The sequence below is a fragment of the Podarcis liolepis genome (genome assembly GCF_965112155.1).
Source record: "Podarcis liolepis genome assembly, chromosome: 1".
In the NCBI taxonomy this organism is placed as follows: domain Eukaryota; kingdom Metazoa; phylum Chordata; class Lepidosauria; order Squamata; family Lacertidae; genus Podarcis; species Podarcis liolepis.
In genome coordinates, this window is record NC_139554.1 from 14,314,037 (window position 1) to 14,335,921 (window position 21,885).

The following is a 21,885-nucleotide window of genomic DNA, read 5'->3' on the forward strand; positions in this document are numbered from 1 at the left end:
GCAGGGAGAGAAAAAAACAGAAGTCAACATGAAAGTATTGCAAGACATATGTGTATGTTCCAGACGTTTTCATTGCTACATTTTCACAGAAATGTCAAGTGCAATCATTTATTTTTTCAACCTTCAAAATCCAGTCAGCAGAAAAGTCATGAATTCAAACATATTTCCACCGGTATAGATTTTGTTCAGAATGCTCATTCTCACAGAACTGTAAGGAAAAATCATAAAAAGGATGGTTAATTTTAGTTCTACAAACTAGTGCAGGCCTTGACAGCCTTCTTGTGCCCATTTGCAAACCAGAGAAACTTATAGGTAGCACGCACCTATGCACACATCACAACCTATTTTACTGGCTACTACAGAATACTTACCGTATTTTCCCATGTATAAGACAATGTTTTTTCTTATAAAATAATGTTACAAATTGAGGGTCATCTTATACAGTGGTGCCCCGCAAGATGAAAAACCCGCTAGGCGAAAGGGTTTTCTGTTTTTCGATGCGCTTTGCAAGACGAATTTCCCTATGGGCTTGCTTCGCAAGATGAAAACGTCTTGCAAGGCTTGCGATTTTTTTCGTTCCCCCTCCCTTTTTCTAAGCCGCTAAGTCGCTAATAGCCTTTTAGCTGCTAAGCCGCTAAGCCTTTAATAGCCACTAAACCGCTAATAGCGCTAATCCGCTAATAGGGTTGCTTTGCAAGACGAAAAAGCCGCTAGAAGAAGAGACTCGCGGAACGGATTATTTTCGTCTTGCGAGGCACCACTGTATATGGATAGTGCAGAGGGTGGACGGGCTATTGGTTGCAGCCGCGAGCAGGAGATTTTCCGCGGGGGGGTTTGGGGTAATTGGTGGCTGCATCAAGGGCTGCTGTCATTTGGCTGTTGCTGCCGCAGTTGGGCGGGTGATTGGTGGCTGTGTCAAGGCCTGCTGTTGATTGGGTGCCGCTGCGGCAATTGGGCAGGCGATTGGCAGCTGCTGGCGGCGAGCGGGCATACGATTGGTTCGCTGATGCATGCGATTGGCAGCATCAATCAGACGTGTAGTGATTTCCAGCTATCCCCACCCCCATTTCCTTAATTTGGAGTCCCCAAAAATAGGGGTTGTCTTATACACAGGGGCATGTTATACACGAAAAAATATGGTATATTTATTCCTACTTTCTGCTTCCTGCTACTTAACTTCCTGACCCGCAAGCAGACCTCTCCCCTTATTCCATGCATAGAAAAGTAAGAAACAAGAAATACCTATGCAGTGGTACCTCTGGTTAAGAATTTAATTCGTTCTGGAGGTCCGTTCTTAACCTGAAACTCTTCTTAACCTGCGGTACCACTTTAGCTAATGGGGCCACCCACTGCGTCTGTGTGATTTGTTCTCATCCTGAAGCAAAGTTCTTAACCCGAGGTACTATTTCTGGGTTAGCGGAGTCTGTAACCTGAAGCGTCTGTAACCTGAGGTACCACTGTATAGAAGCACCATTGCCTCATCTTTGCAATTTGTCTATGACCTTGAATTGTAGTTTCAGGGACCAAATAAATATCTTTTAACCAGGGTACTATTCATTAAAGGATCTTGCATGACTGTATATGCTCTGAATATTTTTCTGCCTTTATATACCGCCTAGTTTGTTTAGGTCTCAATTAGGACTGGAGTTAAGACTTGATTATGGACTGTGGACATACTATAACTGCAACAATAAATCATGCAGAAAACCAAGCATATTGCAGGAAGGGAAAAGCGGGGGGGGGGGGGGGAATGGAACAATTCCTACCTAATATTTATTTCAGCTGATTCAAAAAGTCCAGGACTTGGCTTCTTATTCATAGCATCAGCCTGCAAATACACCAGAGCTTCTTCTTTTTTTAATGTTTCAAGGAATTTCCAGAGGTGTCAAAAAATGGGCAAGGCCTGCATAATTTGCAACCCATCAAGCTGTACCCATCACTTACTTTGGCCTCCCTTGTGCCTGGCAGCTCTTACCAATTTTACAGTCCTAAGCACACGACTGGCTGTCAAGGCTCTTCCAGACAACATACTTATGGGGCATTCATCCTGATTTGCTTGCACAAAGCTTATGCAGAGGTCATACAATATTCACTCTGTATAGTGGTACCTCGGGTTAAGAACTAAATTTGTTCTGGAAGTCCGTTCTTAACCTGAAACTGTTCTTAACCTGAGGGACCATTTTAGCTAATGGGGCCTCACACTGCTGCTGTGCGATTTCTGTTCTCATCCTGAAGCAAAGTTCTTAACCCGAGGTACTATTTCTGGGTTAGCGGAGTCTTCAGCCTGAAGCATCTGTAACCCGAGGTACCACTGTATTGAGCATTCGTTCTGGTTTGTTTGCCACAGTGAGCATCTTAATTTTCAAAATGAGCATTCATCCTGAGTCACTTGCACTGAGGTTATACGCCTTCCAGTTAAACAATAGTTTATCCCACAATTTTAGTGAATTACTCCATCAATATTCTAACATCATAAAGTTCATGTTGTTGTTTGAAGTGGATTTGATGTACCAGAGCACTTCAATTCACTTTAATTTTGCAATGGGCAAAAAAAAAAAAATTACTGCATTGCAGGGGCTTGGACTAGATCAGGCTTCCTCAACCTCGGCCCTCCAGATGATACAGTTCCCAGCATCCCAGACCACTGGTCCTGCCAGCTAAGGATCGTGGGAGTTGTAGGCCAAAAACATCTGGAGGGCCAAGGTTGAGGAAGCCTGGACTAGATGAGCCTCGTGGTCACTTCCAATTCTACAATTCTCTGTTTCTATAACCTGGGCCTTCTCTGCAGTGGCTCCCTGTCTGTGGAATTCTCTCCCCAGGGAAGTTCACCTGGCGCCTTCAATATACACCTTTAGGTGCCAGGCAAAAACATTCCTTTTCAGCCAGGCCTTTGCCTGACTTGATCTACATCCTATACCCTGTTTTTAAATGCTGGCTCTTTTGGGGTTTTTTTTAATTGGATTGTTGGTTTTGTTTTGATTTTAAGTATTTGATATTTTATGTGAACCTCCCTGAGACCTTCGGGTATAGGGTGGTATAGAAATTAATTAATTAATCAATCAATTAAATTTCCAGTACAGTGGTACCTCGGGTTACAGACGCTTCAGCTTACAGACGCTTCAGCTTCTGCTAACCCAGAAATAGTACCTCAGGTTAAGAACTTTGCTTCAGGATGAGAACAGAAATCACACGGCGGTAGTGCAGCGGCAGCAGGAGGCCCCATTAGCTAAAGTGGTACCTCAGGTTAAGAACAGTTTCAGGTTAAGAACAGACCTCCAGAATGAATTTAGTTCTTAACCTGAGGTACCACAGTATGTGGTTGAATCCCTCCAGCAAAATACAGACAGTCCAAAGATGGCTCATGCACAGCTGCTTAACTGCATTCAGTTTCATGTCACAAACAGTGCAGCACTGAAACAAGCTGACTTTATTCCAAAAAGGAGTTGGCTTCTGCTTCACTTCCCAGCACTAAAGCAGACTAACATTACGAAAAAACTATTTTAGCTATTGCTGGGAATCTGCTACACTTTTCCCTGTACCTTGGCTTCTGACATCTGAAGTCAGCCCTTTTTAGGGAAGTTTTTGATGACTGATGTTTTAATGTACTTTTAATCTTCGTTAGAAGCCGCCCTGAGTGGCTGGGGAAACCCAGTCAGATGGGCGGGGTATAAATAATAAATTACTATTATATCCTTATCATGCTTTGCATCAGCTTTGACCTCCCTGCCATAGCAAATATGCTCAGATTAGTCCTGTATAACAAGAGCATGGAACTTCAGGGCCAGAGGCCAAAAGTGGCCCTCCAGGGCTTTCAATTTGGCCCTTGGAAATATCTCTAAGTCTCCCCTCTCACCAAGCCACATCCCCATTGCCCCTCACCCCACTAACCACTGTCATGTGGCCCTTGGAAAGTTGACCAAAAGAGAATGGGGCCCTCAGAATGAAAAATGTTCCTCACCCTGCTGTATACTGATACCTGCACTTACCACTTGGAAAGGTATCTTGCCACTATAATCAGTGCGTTCCATGTCTATGCCCGATAAATGCCAAACCATCAATCCATCCACATCTCCAGTCGCAGCAAGGCTGAGAGTGGGGATTTAAAAAATAAAAAAAGAACAATTGTCATATGGAGAGGAAATCAGTGTTGTGCTAAGGCAAGTGTTACATCAGTGAAGGCATTTTGGCTTGCCGGATCGAATGATCCCCCTTCTCTACTCCTCCCACTGTTCTGGGGGTTCTCCTGACCCCCAAAGAGCCAATTCCAAGGGTGACAGGAATCAGAGAACAGAAAATCACATTGCTCAGGGCTTCTGCTGATGGGATTCTTTGGTTGATTCCTGCCCATGTGTTTCTCTTAACTAGCTTATCAACAGTTTTTTGTGCTAGCCAACCTTGCAAAACCTCTCTAGAATGTTTGGGTGCAATGTAGAGGAAGCGGCTCTCACCAGCCATTTTGCTAAAATATGGTGCTGCAAAACTTACTTTGCTTCTTTGAGAGAAAAGCGATGACAAACCTAAACAGCATCTTAAAAAGCAGAGACATCACCTTGCCAACAAAGGTCCATATAGTTAAAGCTATGGTTTTCCCAGTAGTGATGTATGGAAGTGAGAGCTGGACCATAAAGAAGGCTGATCGCCAAAAAATTGATGCTTTTGAATTATGGTGCTGGAGGAGACTCTTGAGAGTCCCATGGACTGCAAGAAGATCAAACCTATCTATTCTGAAGGAAATCAACTCTGAATGCTCACTAGAAGGACAGATCCTGAAGCTGAGGCTCCAATACTTTGGCCACCTCATGAGAAGAGAAGACCCCCTGGAAAAGACCCTGATGTTGGGAAAGATGGAGGGCACAAGGAGAAGGGGACGACAAGGACGAGATGGTTGGACAGTGTTCTCGAAGCTACTAACATGAGTTTGACCAAACTGTGGGAGACAGTGGAAGACAGGAGTGCCTGGCGTCACTAAGAGTTGGACACAACTAAATGACTAAACAACAAAAAAAAAACTTACTTCCCCAAAATTGAGTGCAAGTAAAGGCACAGAACGGTATATACACTAAGCCAGACCTCTCTCAGGTTATTCAGAACTATGTGGGATCTAGCAACCCACCAGATGGATAGAATGGATACCATTGTATAATTGCAAAATGCTGCATATCTAAGAACACAATTCTTAAACTAAATCCTGCCTGGGTGAACAGTTCTTATACTACTTTCTTTAGATTTGTTGTCTGGAAACACCCTAAAATTCCAGTTTACACTACACTGGTACATCCAGCTTATAGGCAGGGAGGACATTATAATCCACTTCTTACGTATGTTCCCAGGAGTCTATCTAGGGGATTCATCAGACTCATAGCACCATAGCCAGTGGACTTTCCAGAGGCATCTGACTGGTCACTATGGGAATCAGGATGCTGAAGTAGAGAAGACCTTTCAGATGATCTAGCAGGTCTCTTCTAATGATCTTAGGTTTAATTTTAGAGCTGGGGGCAGGGTGGTCTGCTTAGAGGCATTCTCCAGCTCTTCACTGGAAAGGTGAGCTCCAGTTCCCTGAAGTAGGCAAATTATTTCCATGTCCCTTTATAGAAAAAAGAAAGAAACACCAGTGTAATTATTGACAAATTCATAGTTAATAAGTTCCTTCAACAGTCCTTAGTGGAACTACCAGGGATGACGTGCCAAGACAAAGCCAGTGTAAGCACTCACTTGCTTTCTCTCTGCGACTGGCTTGGCAGCTACCCAGAAGGGGGAACTCAGAGGTGATCAAGTGAGATGATAAATTGGCGGCTCCTTCAATGATCAGCCCCATCTGATGTGCCACACAGAGGGAGAGAGGGAGGGAGGGAGAGCATAAACACTTGCTCCGCTTTTCAGCAAGTACTCAGCCAGTTTTGCGTGCCCTTTGCTTTTTGCAACATGAAGTTGAGTGCGGCCATCATAATCTTCACAGCTTAAGTTTCCACCCTGCAAAAAAGAAACATATCTCCCATCTGCGAGAGCAAATGCAATGCTATAATGAACTTTTCAATAAGCTGAATTCACCTCATCAGGCCAGCAAAGCCAAAACTGAAATGTTGTAAAAGAGATTGTAGCTCAAAAGGTTACAGGTTCAGTATCTGGCATCTTCAGGAATAAAACAACCTGGAGCCTTAGAGGCCAGGGCAGGTGGGTAGATTTCAGCCTTGTAGGTGGTATTTTTTGGGTTTTTCCAGGAACCCAAAAAACCACCAGCCAGAGTCAGGTGCGAAATAGTGGCTCAGCCTGCTGACGTACATTAAATGCACTTCCAGATTACCTGCTTATTGAACATTCATCCTGATTCATTTGCAGGATGAATAATTGGCATAGACTATTTAATATGCTTGTTATGATTAGTTTGAAGGAAGATTAGACAACATTGCCTATTTCACAAGCATCCAAGCTGTTTAGTTTGCAGGGAGATTAGACAATGTTGGCTATTTAATAAGCATTCATCCTGGTTTTTTGCAGAGTGGTTAGAAGATTTTGGATATTTAATTAGCATTTATTCCACTTACAGTGGTACTTCAGGTTAAGTACTTAATTTGTTCCGGAGGTCCGTACCTAACCTGAAACTGTTCTTAACCTGAAGCACCACTAGCTAATGGGGCCTCCTGCTGCTGCCATACCACCAGAGCCCAATTTCTGTTCTCATCCTGAAGCAAAGTTCTTAACGTGAAGCACTATTTCTGGGTTAGTGGAGCCTGTAACCTGAAGCGTATGCAACCTGAGGTACCACTGTACTTTTCAGGGAAGCTAAATGATGTTGCATCAAAGTGAGTGTTGTCCCACACTCCCCACAGCATTTGCCTACCACTCCCATTAACAAGAAAAGTTTGGTATTCGGGGAAAGTTGAGTATGTTGTGCAAGATATTCCGGTCAACAGCAGTTATGCAATCTGAATTTGCTGGACTGTGATTGAATCACACCTCAATATAGCAATGGTTTGGAAACGCCCGTAGAGGAAGTCACAATTACACATTGAGTATTTATCATGCTTCTGAGCAGGCTTCTGCTATTTTTATTTCCCACTTCTTCTATTGCTTTCAATGTATTCAGGTTACCAGTATTAGCAGCAGCACAAGCCATAGGTGGAATTCAAGCTCCTAGCTCCTAAAGAACGACAAGAAAAAAATTAAAAGAAAGATTATGTATACATTCCATAACATTAAGCAATAACTGTATGGTATTTATATTTATTTATTAAATTTCTGTAGCACCCTTCATTCAAAGATCACAGAGCAATTTACAATATAAAAACACAAACATAACATAGTAAGAAATGAAAACAATAATCCCTCCACACAGAGTTTTAAAAGCCATAGATTAATACATCTTATCTGTGAGTACAGCAGATATTTATATAAATATGGCAACACAGATATGTTAAGGTATTGCTGTTTTAACTGACACATTTGTCATGAATTATGCTATTGTTGGGAGACACTGAGACATTCTTTTCGCAAAAAGCAACACACAAATAGAATGAACAATAAATAATATTAGTGAGATTCCGAAATGAGCGAGAGTGTGAGCAAAATAGGAAAAAGAAATACAGGGTTTTCAAGTTAATGTCATTACCATTTGAACTACCCAATACAATAACCAAGTTTTTCAGTCTACTTGGCATGAGTCTGAATTATTTATTATTATTTCTTAAATCTGTATACCACCCTTCATCCGAAGATCTCAGGGCAGCATAAAAATCAAAATTTAAAAAACTATTTTATATTTTCAGGTTTTAATCAACACATTGTAGCTGGTTTTTTGAGCTGCTTTGGAACTGCTATTGTTATACTATATGTAATAATAATAATAATTTATTATTTAAACCCCGTCCATCTGGCTGGGCTTCCCCAGCCACTCTGGGCAGCTTCCAAAAAAATATTAAAATACTGTAATACATCGAACATTAAAAGCTTCCCTAAACAGGGCTGCCTTCAGATGTTTTCTAAAAGCCTGGTAGTTGTTCTTCTCTTTGACATCTGATGGGAGGGCATTCCACAGGGAGGGCGCCACTACCGAGAAGGCCCTCTGCCTGGTTCCCTGTAACTTGGCTTCTCGCAGCGAGGGAACTGCCAGAAGGCCCTCGGCGCTGGACCTCAACGTCCGGGTAGAACAACGGGGGTGGAGACACTCCTCCAGATATACTGGACCGAGGCCGTTTAGGGCTGTTTATGTGCTGCTCCTTAGCAAGCTGTGGGTTCCAGTGAGCATTGATGCATGTCTGAGCTGCCTGCTGGCCCAGGAACGCTCTCCCCGCAACAAGTGGAGAGAGTCCAAATCTGACAGTCATTGTCAACAGGAGTGGTCTCAGGGATCACTTTAAACCTCTTGTTAATTACCTGAATCTGCATAAATAAATTAAATAAATGCACTTAGGATTTGGGGGATGAGTCCCGCCCGCTTCCGCCCCACCATGCGGACACCCATGTTTTTTCAGAAACCTAATTTAAAGGGAGAAAGCAGTTTAGCCATTGCTCTTGTGAGACAACAACAGGGAGTCGTTCTTGCCCACCTAATGCAGATTGCCCAGAGATCCATCAACAGATCCACGAGCCATTCCACGACTTGCTTTACAGCAGCTTCATATGTAAATGAAAAGTAATACAAGTTCAAAAATGACAACTTTCCATGTAACACATTCTTTACCTGCTTCTTCTCTTTCCAAGAAAGTTGCCTTTTGCCCAGCACGTATGAAAGCTTTGCCAAAGACACCTCAAGTGTCATATCGCCAGCTGAAATCACTCCAACGTGAGCAAGATCCTGCTGTTGTTTAGTCGTTTAGTCGTGTCCGACTCTTCGTGACCCCATGGAGCAGAGCACGCCAGGCACTCCTCTCTTCCACTGCCTCCCGCAGTTTGGTCAGACTCATGTTGGTAGCTTCGAGAACACTGTCCAACCATCTCGTCCTCTGTCGTCTCCTTCTCCTTGTGCCCTCCATCTTTCCCAACATCAGGGTCTTTTCCAGGGAGTCTTCTCTTCTCATGAGGTGGCCAAAGTATTGGAGCCTCAGCTTCAGGATCTGTCCTTCCAGTCAGTGAGCACTCCGGGCTGATTTCCTTCAGAATGGATAGGTTTGATCTTCTTGCAGTCCATGGGACTCTCAAGAGTCTCCTCTAGCACCATAATTCAAAAGCATCAATTCTTCGGCGATCAACCTTCTTTATGGTCCAGCTCTCACTTACATACATCACTACTGGGAAAACCATAGCTTTAACTAGATATAACCAAATGCCGAAATGTTGATGCAGCTAATCTAACCGGCTGCAAAGTGATGATGTACAGGGAGTTGGAGGTATAATATCTATTTAGAGAAGGGGTTGGAAACCTCAGGCCAGGAGCCCAATCTGTCCCCTCCAGGTCTCTCAGGGTACCATACCCTCCAACATTTATCCGGGATCAAATCAGACACCGGGACGGCTTCTGTAAATCCGGAACTGTCCCTGGAAAATAGGGAGACATGGAGGGTCTGTGACAGTTTTGAGTGCTAGTGTTCTTAAAACTTAATCCTTTATATCCCCATTTTTGTGCTGGTTTGTTTGTTTGTTTTTTGTTTGTTTTGTTTGTTTGTTTTTGCTTATTAGTTGCTACTTAAAACAAAAATCCACCAATTTTTCATAATTTCCCACTTAAAATTATCATCACAGAACCCAGCACAGTCTACTTTATTATAATTTTAAGAAATTCTGCACCATGCACTTGTCCTATTCATCACCCGTCTGGTTCCATAGGTTGAAGCCACAGACCCTCGCAAACACATTCTGCTCCATCACTTGCTGAAACTCTTCCAGCAAATCAGGGTGGTTGTTTCCAGGAAATTGGGGAGGTTGTTTGCTGCATTGCCTCACCCTTAAGTTTCCAGTACGATCCCCTCCATGGGAGGCTGAAGAAAAGCCTTCATCTGACACCAGGAATGTAGAGATTAGATAAGACTTCTCATTAAAATTATGTTTCTCCTGATCGCCTCCCACACCAGTTCTACGTATCTGCTCCCCTCCTGTTCCCCTCCCTCAGATGCTCAGTGACAGCCTTAGAGGAGAAATGTCATCAATGGAACTCACAGCTCGCTAAGGAGCAGCAAATTTATTACAGTGATGACCAAATTATAAACCTGGATGTGAAGACAGGTTCTGGCAGATTGAGTGGATGAGACCAGTAATGGAATGCAGATTCTGCACATTCTGTGGAGGGAAGTGAGGGACAGATGGCTTATCAGCCTAGGAGATGGAAAGCTCTGATCCTATACCTCTGCTGCCTTGCTGGATATCTTCCGGGTGGCTAAGGAGTAAACCCTACAAAAATCCCGATTGGAGTCCCTAAGACAATAGGCTGGCGCCTTGGAGCCTCCTTCCAGCAGTTCCTGCAGCCAAGTTGGTGCCATACATATGCCGTATTCCATTTGACTTCATACCAGAGGCGCACTCCACTGTCTCGCGAGACAGATGCCAACCACAAAGTAAGGCTCATTGCTTTCCTGAAGCTCATTCCTTTCTGGAAGCAGTGAACTACTGAAATAGGAATGCTGAATCTAAGTCCCCAACTAGTGCAGCCCCAACCACTTCCACAGGCTGCATGCAAATGAAGTGGCACTGAGACAACCTGGTGCCATAGAGATGTTTCCAACCACATCTTCTGTTATGTACTGAGTTGAATAGGAGCCAAACTGCAGCAGTCTGATTGGTCCTGGAACAATAGGATCCAAAATGCAGCAGTCTGATTGGTCCTAGAACAATAGGATTCATAATGCAGCAGTCTGATTGGTCCTAGAACAATGCAGCAGTATGATTGGTCTACAGGAGCCACCCAATCCAGCTCCAGGTGGAAGTGAATCCACAACCTGATTGGCCTACAGGAAAATCCCGGAATTAGCCAATCACGTGCAGCCCATTGTGTAAATAATGTATATAAAGCAGACATTCTGGGGGAACTTCCACTCCTCCTCACCACTATGAGCTGTATAAAGAGCATGAAATCTATTCTCGACTCCGAGTATATTTCATCTTCCATCACTTCTGACCATTGTCCTCTCAGGTTGGGGCTGGTGGGAGCTATAGTCAGAAGCACTGAGAGGCGAAGGAAGAGGAGGAAGAGGAGGAGGAGGAGGAGTTTGGATTTAATATCCCGCTTTATCACTACCCGAAGGAGTCTCAGAGCGGGTAACATTCTCCTTTCCCTTCCTCCCCCACAACAAACACTCTGTGAGGTGAGTGGGGCTGAGAAACTTCAGAGAAGTTACTTCCCTTGATCTAGATGCTATACTCCTATTGCTGCATCAATAGGAGTATAGCATCTAGATCAAGGGAAGTAATAGTGCCACTGTATTCTGCCCTGGTCAGACCACACCTGGAGTACTGTGTCCAGTTCCGGGCACCACAATTCAAGAAGGACACTGACAAACTGGAACGTGTCCAGAGGAGGGCAACCAAAATGGTAAAAGGCCTGGAAACGATGCCTTATGAGGAACGGCTAAGGGAGCTGGGCATGTTTAGCCTGGAGAAGAGGAGGTTAAGGGGTGATATGATAGCCATGTTCAAATATATAAAAGGATGTCACATAGAGGAGGGAGAAAGGTTGTTTTCTGCTGCTCCAGAGAAGCGGACACGGAGCAATGGATCCAAACTACAAGAAAGAAGATTCCACCTAAACATTAGGAAGAACTTCCTGACAGTAAGAGCTGTTCGACAGTGGAATTTGCTGCCAAGGAGTGTGGTGGGGTCTCCTACTTTGGAGGTCTTTAAGCAGAGGCTTGACAACCATATGTCAGGAGTGCTCTGATGGTGTTTCCTGCTTGGCAGGGGGTTGGACTCGATGGCCCTTGTGGTCTCTTCCAACTCTATGATTCTATGATTCTATGATTCTAAGAGTGACTAGCCCAAGGTCACCCAGCAGCTGCATGTGGAGGAGTGGGGAAGCGAACTCGGTTCCCCAGATTACGAGTCTACCGCTCTCAACCACTACACCACACTGGCTCTCCAGGGTTTGGAAAAGGTTTGGAGAAGGCAGATCCGCACTAAGTGGCAGCAGGGCTCTCCAGGGTTTCAGAGGAACAGGTTTCCCCAGCCTTACCTGGAGATGTTAGGGATCGAACATACAAAGCATGAACTATGAACTCTCCCCCACAAGATCAAAAGTGCTCTCTTACTCAGGGACAAGTAGCATCATGCACATTAAAGTTCCCCATCCTCTGTCTCCCCACTGTGGGCTGTCACCTCCCCCACCCACCTCCATCACACTCGGCGCCCCCAATGCCAATGGTGCCCCCAGTGTTGAGCACCGGCACCCAGGCCCTAGCCTCCTCCCTGGCAGGGCAGACCTCTGGCGAGCCCCACAAGCTCTCGTGGCTCAGGGGAAGAGCTTCTCAGCCGCTGGAGCCATGGGGTGCCAATGCTATGCTCTCCAGGCAATTCCAGGTTTGCCACTGTGGTCAGTGCTGCTGCTGATCTTCCCAAAGCCTCAACCGGAGTCTCAGTGCACTTGCTATTTTTATCCAAAGCACGTGCACCTCCCATCTGACATTTATCCCTTCTGCAGTCACTACATCCTTAGATTTGCTGGTGTCGCTGCAGAAGGCTGAACAGATACAGCCACTCGCAAACTCTCAGGCTGCAAAGCCTATGCAATCAATCAATCAATCAATCAATCAATCAATCAATCAAGCCTTCATCATTCATCTCATGAGAGAAAGCTTTAAAGGTACCCAGTGATTTTTAAACAGAAAGGGTAGTTTATTTGTCACTGTGTTTTTTAAAAAGATTTAAACAATTTCCCAGAGCTAAGAATTCACATAAACACACACATAAAGGTAAAGGGACCCCTGACCATTAGGTCCAGTCGTGACCGACTCTGGGGTTACGGCGCTCATCTCGCTTTATTGGCCGAGGGAGCCGGCGTTTGTCCGCAGACAGCTTCCGGGTCATGTGGCCAGCATGACTAAGCTGCTTCTGGCGAACCAGAGCAGCACACGGAAACACCATTTACCTTCCCGCCAGAGCAGTACCTATTTATCTACTTGCACTTTGATGTGCTTTCGAACTGCTAGGTTGGCAGGAGCAGGGACCGAGCAACGGGAGCTCACCCCGTCGCGGGGATTCGAACCGCCGACCTTCTGCTCGGCAAGTCCTAGGCTCTGTGGTTTAACCCACAGCGCCCCACACATACCCACATACAAAACACAATGCACCTAGCAGTGTATAGGTATAGGCAGATTTTTGTACCTTGCTATACTAATGCAATACGAAAACACTCAATTTTGGAACAAAGTGGTTATAAAGCTGTTTCACACCTCTCTAGCTCTGACTACATTAATCCATTTCCCCCTATTTACCATTCAGTTATCCCATCTCCAAGTGTAGTTTTCCAGTTATGACAAATTAGTTCCTTTTATTTGTTTTTTAAGGCCTCAAAGAGACTTGTGCAGTAGAAAATATCCTAAACCACAATTCAAGAACATACAATATAAACATCAATGAATAGTATACTGTACAATTACTACACAGATGGTATTGCACTCCTTTGCAAATGTCAAAATTATGTTTTCTTCCACAGCACTTAATTGTTGGAGTTGCAAGAAACTTGGTACATATTATCATTTATGGTTGGAAATGTTAGTTGGTGCAGGATTTTTTGGATTCAACTTTGACAGAAATGGTAAGTATTACTAAAGAAACGGTTGTTTGTTGTCCAGAATTAATGTTACTGGAAATTTTTGAGGATACTGATGTAAATATATTGTCAAAAGAACTGGTCTTATTTATATATGGTCTTGGCAGCAAGAATAGTAATTGCAACTCAATGGAAAATAACCCAAAATCTTACACTGGATGCTTGGTAACCCTCACTCTAGAATATAGCTATAATGGAGGAAATTGTTCATGATTTTAGATTTCAACAAGGACTGGAACCTCCAGACACCTTTAATATGATTTGGCATTCTTTTTATGAAATATTTGCCTGGCAAATCTGGAACTTGATGATCCAATCAAACTGATAGTTTTTATTTCAACTTTCTTTTAACTCATGTGCAGCAACTCATTCTATGTGCCCATTTTATCCACCTCTTCCCCTCAAAGTGCTACAATTACTAGAGTGCCCTGGTGAGAATGATTGACGGTCAAACCGCTCTTGACACTGTTAGCTCTGTGACTCTCAGTACCCTTAACTAACTTCAGTTCCTAGGATTCTTAGGTGGGAGCCATGACTGTTTAGAGTGATAGGATATTGCTTTCAAAGCAAAGTGCAGATGAGGCCTAACTCTTGCATTCTGCCTGTTGGCAGTTGATGAACTGAATATATATATTCCATGTTTTGGAAGGAGCTGCAAACCTGCAAATAAATTTCAAATACAAAGTAAATCCATACTGTCCACTGGGTGGCAGCAGATTCCCAGCAGAACAGAAAATTGTATTTCCCATGAATTTGTGTTTGGTGATGCTGCTGGGAGGATCAGGCTGCAAGAGATTGCAGTCAAACCTAACTATGCACAACTGCTAGTTATTGCATGAAGAGGTTAAGGACCACAGAGTTGTAGAGAGACTCAAGTTACATCCAAGCCTTTCTATTCGCCCCCCGCCCCCTGTGCTTCATGTAATCATTGAAGGAGGATGTGTGTAAGCTTGCTCCTGAGCTTACAGCACATGTTTGGAACTATATTCTGCATTTTCTACTCAACAGTATGTTGCCTATATTATCATTGCTGCAGCATGGAACAATGCATGACTGAGACCTTGAATCTGTAAGTAAAACATTTTAAACTTACTTAACTGTGTGTGGTCTGCTCATTGCAAGAGGGATTGAAAGAGGTCAGCTGCTGTATGTAGTTGAATGAGAGGTTTAACAACCTGTATTCCTAAAACTTTAATGGGCTGCTTATTTTGTGATTTTAACTGGGGCTACTGGGGCTCTGTGTTAGCCCCCGCATTTGAATCCAGACACTCAGCCATTTCTTTTTGTTGTTCACACACAAACACATATATTTCATATATTTCATTTCTCCCCATACAGGCAAGGTCTTCTGAACCCTCTGCTTCCCTTCCAGGGAGAGGAGTCATCCTTCTCTCCAGACTGACTGGCAAGGCAGATAATTCCTCAACTACTAAAATACCATCCAACTGTAACTGCATCAGGGACTGGAACCTAACTGTTACAACTCTACAGAAACCATGAAGGAAAAACAGGGAGCGAACAAAGAAGACAAGATAACTTCCCCTGCAAGAAAAGGCAGAAGCCTCCAGTTAAGGAACATCTGCCTAAGACAGGGAAAGGAAGCTCTAACAGTATGTGAGGTGGCAGCAGAATTCATTACCCACGCACCCAGATATTGTCAGCAGAGAAAGGAGAGGTGAGCAGAATGTTCCAAAGGACCATTAAAAAAAAAATATCAAAGAAAGACAAACTTCCATATCTGCAAAATGCTGCTGGAAGACATTCCCAATAGGGATATACAAGAGCAGTATCCAGATCCTGGGCAGGCTTCCTTCGCCTTTCTCCCTAGTTTGGGGTTTGCATGTTCCCTCTCAACCCCATCTGTGCCCTCCTTGTGTCCAAATTGGGAAGAAGCTTTTGGCAGAAGATCTCCTCTTGAAGGGGTGGTGGATAGCCCTGAGAGACTTGGTGAGTTCAGTAGAAATAAACACTTTAACCCAGGACTTGTAAATTGTTAGACAAGGCATGGCTAGGTCATGCCCCCTCACCTTCTGCAAGGAAGTATTGTCTGTTTCTTGTTCCTCCCCCCCTCCCCTTTTGTTCCAACCATGTAGCTGAGCACGTCAGAGGCTGGGGCTCCAGACTCAGACCGCATGTTGGAGACTAACACCTGCATTTTGCAACCAAAAAGACCTTGCCCTTATGATTTCTGCTGTTGCATTGAACATTGCGTGAGTGAAATCTGTGATTACTGTAAGTAAAGCACTTAAACATACCAAGGTTTGTAGTCTATTCACTCTAAGAGGGGTAGAGGCTTTGCAAACGCTGCACAGACCTGTGTTTTAAACTCTGCTGGGGGCTGTTTTGGTGAAAGAATGAGTCAAGCCCTGCTTGCGCTTTTTTGAATTCAGGCAGTAAGCCATTTTTCCTTGGTAGTCCCACACACGTGGGACTTGCAGGATTAACTGGTGTTCCCAATTCTTTCCCAGAAGTAACAGTGTACCGCTCGTTTCTTTCGGAAACAAGGTTCTATTACATCAGGCAGTTGGTCTTCACCACACAGAAAACTGGCAGGATATTCATGTTGTTATGTACTGAGTTGAATAGGATCCAAACTGCAGCAGTCTGATTGGTCCTAGAACAATGCAGCAGTATGATTGGTCTGCAGGAGCCACCCAATCCGGCTCCAGATGGAAGTGAATCCACAACCTGATTGGCCTACAGAATTCCGGAATTAGCCAATCACGTGCAGCCCATTGTGTAAATAATGTATATAAAGCAGATACTGTGAGGGGACTTCCATTCCTCCTCACCACTATGAGCTGAATAAAGAGCATGAAATCCACACTCGGCTCTGAGAATATTTCACATGTTTTAATAGATCGAACAGTATATTGGATCTAGAGGTGTCCTTCTACTTTAAGACTTTTTCCAGACTTTATATGCAATGCATTGAGTCAAGGGCACCACATCAACGTAATGCAGACCTCTTTTCTTGTGCAAGGCAAGGAGGATATCTTGCTCTGGAGTACAATTTCTGGAACATCGGGATTAAATGACAAATGGGTCAGTGAAATATTGCAAAAACAAGTAGCTGGCAACAGGGTTGGGGTTTTTTCTTGTTACTTCTTGGATTTGCCTCAGAAAAAGTAAATCCAGATTTTGGAGTGGGGGTGAGAGTTACAGGCTGGCATTTGGATGCCAATGATGCCAAGCCGATGTTGTTCCTCCAGTCTGCCAAAGCCCTGCCCCACACGTAGACCTTCATTGGCCGATTTAGATTTAAAATTTAGGCAGCCTATCCTGTCACCCTCCGTCGCTGCAGCCTTCGCCCACCTTAAAAGTTACAGATAGGTAGCCGTGTTGGTCTGCCAAAGTCAAAATAAAAAAATTCCTTCCAGTAGCACCTTAAAGACCAACTAAGTTAGTTCTTGGTATGAGCTTTCGTGTGTATGCACACAGTTTCAGTGTATCTGAAGAAGTGTGCATGCACACGAAAGCTCATACCAAGAACTAACTTAGTTGGTCTTTAAGGTGCTACTGGAAGGAATTTTTTTATTTCCACCTTAAAAGGTAAGTGGTCTTTCTTGCACTGGTGGGAGAGAACTGAGCAGACTGATTGCAGTATTTTTTCCTTTGGTTGCCAAACCACATTCTGTGGTCTGTACTAAGATTATGATCTGGTTAATCAGTTCTAACCAATTCTATAAAATTGCCCTTTATGTTTCTTGCTTTAGTGTTGCTATTTGTTTTAGTTGTATTTCCACTGCTAACTTCTATAAAGGTATGTCTGTCCACCCCCCACCCCCCACACACACTTCAAGCTAGGAAGAAACAAATGGCAATTTCCATCATGCTGCGTGAATGTAAAAAGGAACAACAGATTTGATTTAATCTACGCTGTTCCTTTTGCCCAATATGTATTTTAAAAGACACAAAAATCACAGTGTATTAAAACTCATTGGCTTTATTTTTTCAAAGCAAACTAGCAATTGCAGATATAGCTAATAACAGAAAGCAAATGTTAAATGGAACACTTAAAACTTGAAATGCACTTTAATCCAAAGGCAAAACCAAAACGTTATCTTCCTATTTGGCTGCTGTGAATGCTAACTACGAGCTAAACTGAAGCGGCTTAATTATATGCACTTTAAAGAATCTGTCGCAGCTAAGCCCTGCTGTCAAAACTATCAGTTCCAAGAATCTTAGCCATAGCAACTTGTATGCATCTTTAAAGCACGGATAGGGGACTTTTGTCCCTCCAGAACCGGTAAGACCAATTGTCATGGATGATGGGAGCTGTAGATCAACAACATCTGGAAGGCCATAGGTTCCCCCCCCCCCAGCCCTGCTTTGAACTCAAGAAGAGAAACATCATAGGCAGGGTTAAATGGAGGTGGCGAAGGACTCCTCTTCCTGACACTGCCCACCATGGCAACATCCCACTGTGCTCCCACTCGTCCTACAGCTGCTTGGCTCCATCCCGTCAACTTCTGTACATCAGGCAGAAACAGCTTGCTTTGCGGGGCAGAGTCATTACATTAGTTCCCCGGTGACAGATGGGTCACTGCTGCTTACTAGGAGGGAAAGTGGCAAGGGAGGTTGGCACAGTGCAAACATGCAAGCAGATTAGCTCTGCCTGTGCGTCTGCACTGCACCAGACCCCTTGTCATCTTGCCCCTCTCACAGTAAGCAACATTGTTCCACCTGCCAGGAAGATGGCACAGCAGCTTCACTCTGCCTGGGAAGCCGTTCCTGACACCGAACTCTCCCCTCCCCCAATGCCAGGAGCCAAGGGTGATCAGGGCTCTCAGGTGTATGAAAAAGCCTAAGCATGTACCGTCCCCCTACAAACCCTGGCATTCAGAACTTTACTGAATGCATATAGGTTGGAGGGGTGAAGCCAGGTAGTCTAATGTTAGGGATAAGCAGTGCCTCATGTGGTTAGTAAGTGAGCAGCACTGAAGTTCTACCAATTTCAAATACTGTACTGCACATACCTGTGTCATTTTCTGGGGGCTTCTTGTTTGTTAGGAAAACAAGACAAACAGTTAAACTGGTAACGTCACATTTTTAAACACATCTTTTATATTTTTCTGTAACAGAACAATAGGGTTTTTTTAAAACAACAACAACATTCTGATCCTAAACACACTTATTTGGAAGCAGATTGCACCAGGTCTAATGGGACTTTCTTCCAGCGAAGGACGATGAGTGCTGAAGCCTTAGGCATTTAACAAAATCAACTTATGCAGCTGGTACAAGGAATCCGTCCTCGCTCGTGCATCTTGCGGTTCAGACTGGTCAATGACAATGTTTGACTGTGGCTAAATGAGAAAGAAAAACATGGGAACAATGTCCAAACAACGTAACTTAGTACATGCAAATAATGAACATTTTATTGTTTGTTCTTTTAAAGTGAAGGTTTAATGCTTTGAATGGAAGGGAAGGTTTTCTGGTGAGGTTGAAGGGGGGGGGGAGAGGGGTGTCTGTTCCAGTAACATTTTCTCCTGGGCAGAGCTTATAACTCACAGAGGATGGATGGATGGATGGGTGGGTAGGTAGGTAGGTAGATGTGGTATAGAATGTTAAAATTATCTCTAGCACTTGGCAGGATGGTACAGGCACAACTACAAACTAACACAATGACATGAGGGTAGAGACGGGCATTTCTGTATATTATTTTTATTAGTATGTTCATTTTTGAACACAAGCATTTTTTGACTAGAGAACTGCACTGCTAAATCTGGGGAAGTGTGTGAATTTTGAACGATGGCTGCAGTTCGGTTTACATATTTTTTTCAGGAAGTGTTTAGCTTCATTTTGGGGGACATTTTTATGCTGGTCACTACATCTCAAAATTCAGAGAAGAGTGGAATGCAAAGGATAAATGTGCTCCAATCCACACCGCAGTCTAGGTGCTGTGGATCAGGGCAGGTCATACTGAAATTCACTGCAACAAATTCGTCAAGTATCCCCAACCAGAACACCCCAGATTCAAACCCTGGCATCTTCAGTAAAACAGTCAGGTAGTATGTGATCTGCTAGAGACCGTGGAGAGTCACCATACCTGAGGCTGGAAGGCTTGGGACTGGTGTTATTGAGGTCTAAATTTGGGAAGCAAATCTTACCTGACTCCATTCATATGGCTTCGGGTAGAATTTGGGAAGAACAATTTCACGAGGTTTTGATTTACAAAACAGGCTGAGAGAGCGGGGAGAAAGAAACTCTTTGTGAGTAAAGAAAAACCGTATTAGTAGGACAGACATTTAAAGCACTCTTATACCACTTGAACAGTGATGGAGAATCTGTTGGGATTTCATTCTCTCCACTGCTGATGTGTGATTGTTTTCATCACATGTCTGTGTTGACATTCCATACTACTGGAATCATGGGAACGGAAGTTCAGTTACACGGTTCCGTTACTGTTGTATTTTTGCATTTGCTGTTCTCTCTCGGAGAAGAAGAGGAGAGGAGACGTGTTTCCTTTGTTCTGTAACACCTGATCATGTACATAATAAATTAGCTGAGAATCTACACTTCTATGCCTAGTTTCTGCTTGGACTCTGCTACTGTATTGTGTGCACGTATCTTCGGATATGTGTCGCAGAAGCGCATCGGGACAGAGGAGTGATGGATCATCCCGAGAGGCGCTTGAGGGGGGGAGAATGCAGCTGCCTGGTGTTTTCCCAAGTTGGTTACAAGGCCCAGCGTAGTACACCAACAGAATCCTGGGAACTGTAGTTCTACAGTGCCAAACTACAGTTCCCAAGATTCTTTATGGGGAAAGTCAAAACTACTAAAGTGGTGTAAGACCGCTTTATATGTATGGTGTGAATGAAGCTCAACAGGCCTCTAATCGTGTTTTTGCCTTGCAAGGGGAGGGGTAGTAGCTGAGGTCCCCAGCAGGGGGGCAGGCAGAGGCTACACAGAGGGCTGGATGGAGATTCCAGGGCCCACCAGTTGCCAACCTTATTTTGTTGGGAAGCCGCTCAGGAAAAAAATTCAGCGTCACACAGAATCTGGTGCCCTAATTATCGGAAGGGGAGGCATTAAAGGGGTCCTTAATGAAAGCCAGAAAGCCCACTTCCAACATTCCCCAACTGTAGCCAAATCCTGCCCCCCTCCTAACCTTCATTAGGAGGACAAGCTAAGAAGGCCAGCAGCTCCCCCTGCCCCTTTCTAATTCAAGCCCTGGCTGAGCTAATTTATTAGGAGTATTTTGACAAGGCAAGCATTTAAAACATCATAATTTAAGTTGATCTCCCAGTGCCAATGTTTGCATCAGCCGAGTGCATACACGTGCATGTGCCTGAATTTGTCTATGCAGATCTAATCCTAGTTATTTTGGGAATGTTTTGTCGTGTGTGACAACTCGATTACTACAGACTCCCCGCCTGCCATCTCCTGTCTCCCTGAGCTGTGCAAAGTACGGCAGTGATACGTTTTAATTCATTCTGTCTAGACATGTTTTTCAAACGCAGAGTTTCCCGTTAAGTAGTGATGACATATGGTAAATACAATTAACTTAAAACTGCAGATGCACAAGTGCCCCGAATACATAATGATACATTTAGGTTCTTTCGCTTCTCCAGGATTGTTAACATTTGTGCCCGGCCTTCTCTAACCTGGTGCCCACCAGATGTTTGAAACCACAGCTCCCATCATCCCTGATCCATGGCCATGCTGGGTGGGGCTGGTGGGAGTTCGAAACATCTGGATGGCACCAGGCTAGGGAAAGCTGAGTTAGCGCTTCTTCAGATCTGTAATGCACTCTCTCTCATGCTGTGTGCTATAAAAATGAATGCAACTTCTTATGGCAAAAAAGGAGGTAATTTACCCTAAAAGCTTCTGGCGAGTGGCATCCTGCAACTGGGCAATTCTCTCTTGACCAAAATGCATCAGGCCATTTGGACCATCTGAGACCAGCTTGTTAATGGCGATCCTTATAATGTTTATCTGTGAATAAAAGAGGGTCGTTTTTTGAAGGCAGCAGAGATGGCGCCTGGTTGAATACAGTGGTACTTCGGGTTAAGTTCCGGAGGTCCGTTCTTAACCTGAAGCTGTTCTTAACCTGAAGCACCACTTTAGCTAATGGGGCCTCTTGCTGCCGACGGAGCATGATTTCAGTTCTCATCCTGAAGCAAAGTTCTTAACCCGAGGTACTATTTCTGGGTTAGCGGAGTCAATAAGCTGAAGCGTATGTAACCCGAAGT

General features: G+C 44.1%; 1 protein-coding gene and 1 long non-coding RNA gene across 4 annotated transcripts in view; one reads left to right on the top strand and one right to left on the bottom strand.

The window, feature by feature from the left end:
• Positions 1-14,186: 14,186 nt before the first annotated feature.
• Positions 14,187-15,944, top strand: LOC310685875. The gene is made up of 2 exons (XR_014515580.1): positions 14,187-14,759; positions 15,029-15,944. It is a non-coding gene; the product is annotated as an uncharacterized lncRNA (long non-coding RNA).
• A 1,676-nt stretch (positions 15,945-17,620) lies between these two features.
• Positions 17,621-21,885, bottom strand: part of TDRD9 (tudor domain containing 9) — a 90,639-nt gene continuing 86,374 nt past the window's right edge. For all 3 annotated transcript variants that reach the window (XM_083517004.1, XM_083517005.1, XM_083517006.1), the window contains 3 exons: positions 21,510-21,628; positions 19,801-19,873; positions 17,621-18,996 (listed from right to left, as the gene is read on the bottom strand). In XM_083517004.1, coding sequence (XP_083373130.1) covers positions 18,895-18,996; positions 19,801-19,873; positions 21,510-21,628 — 294 coding nt within the window. In that variant the 3' untranslated portion in view covers positions 17,621-18,894. The remainder of the gene's footprint in view (positions 18,997-19,800; positions 19,874-21,509; positions 21,629-21,885) is intronic.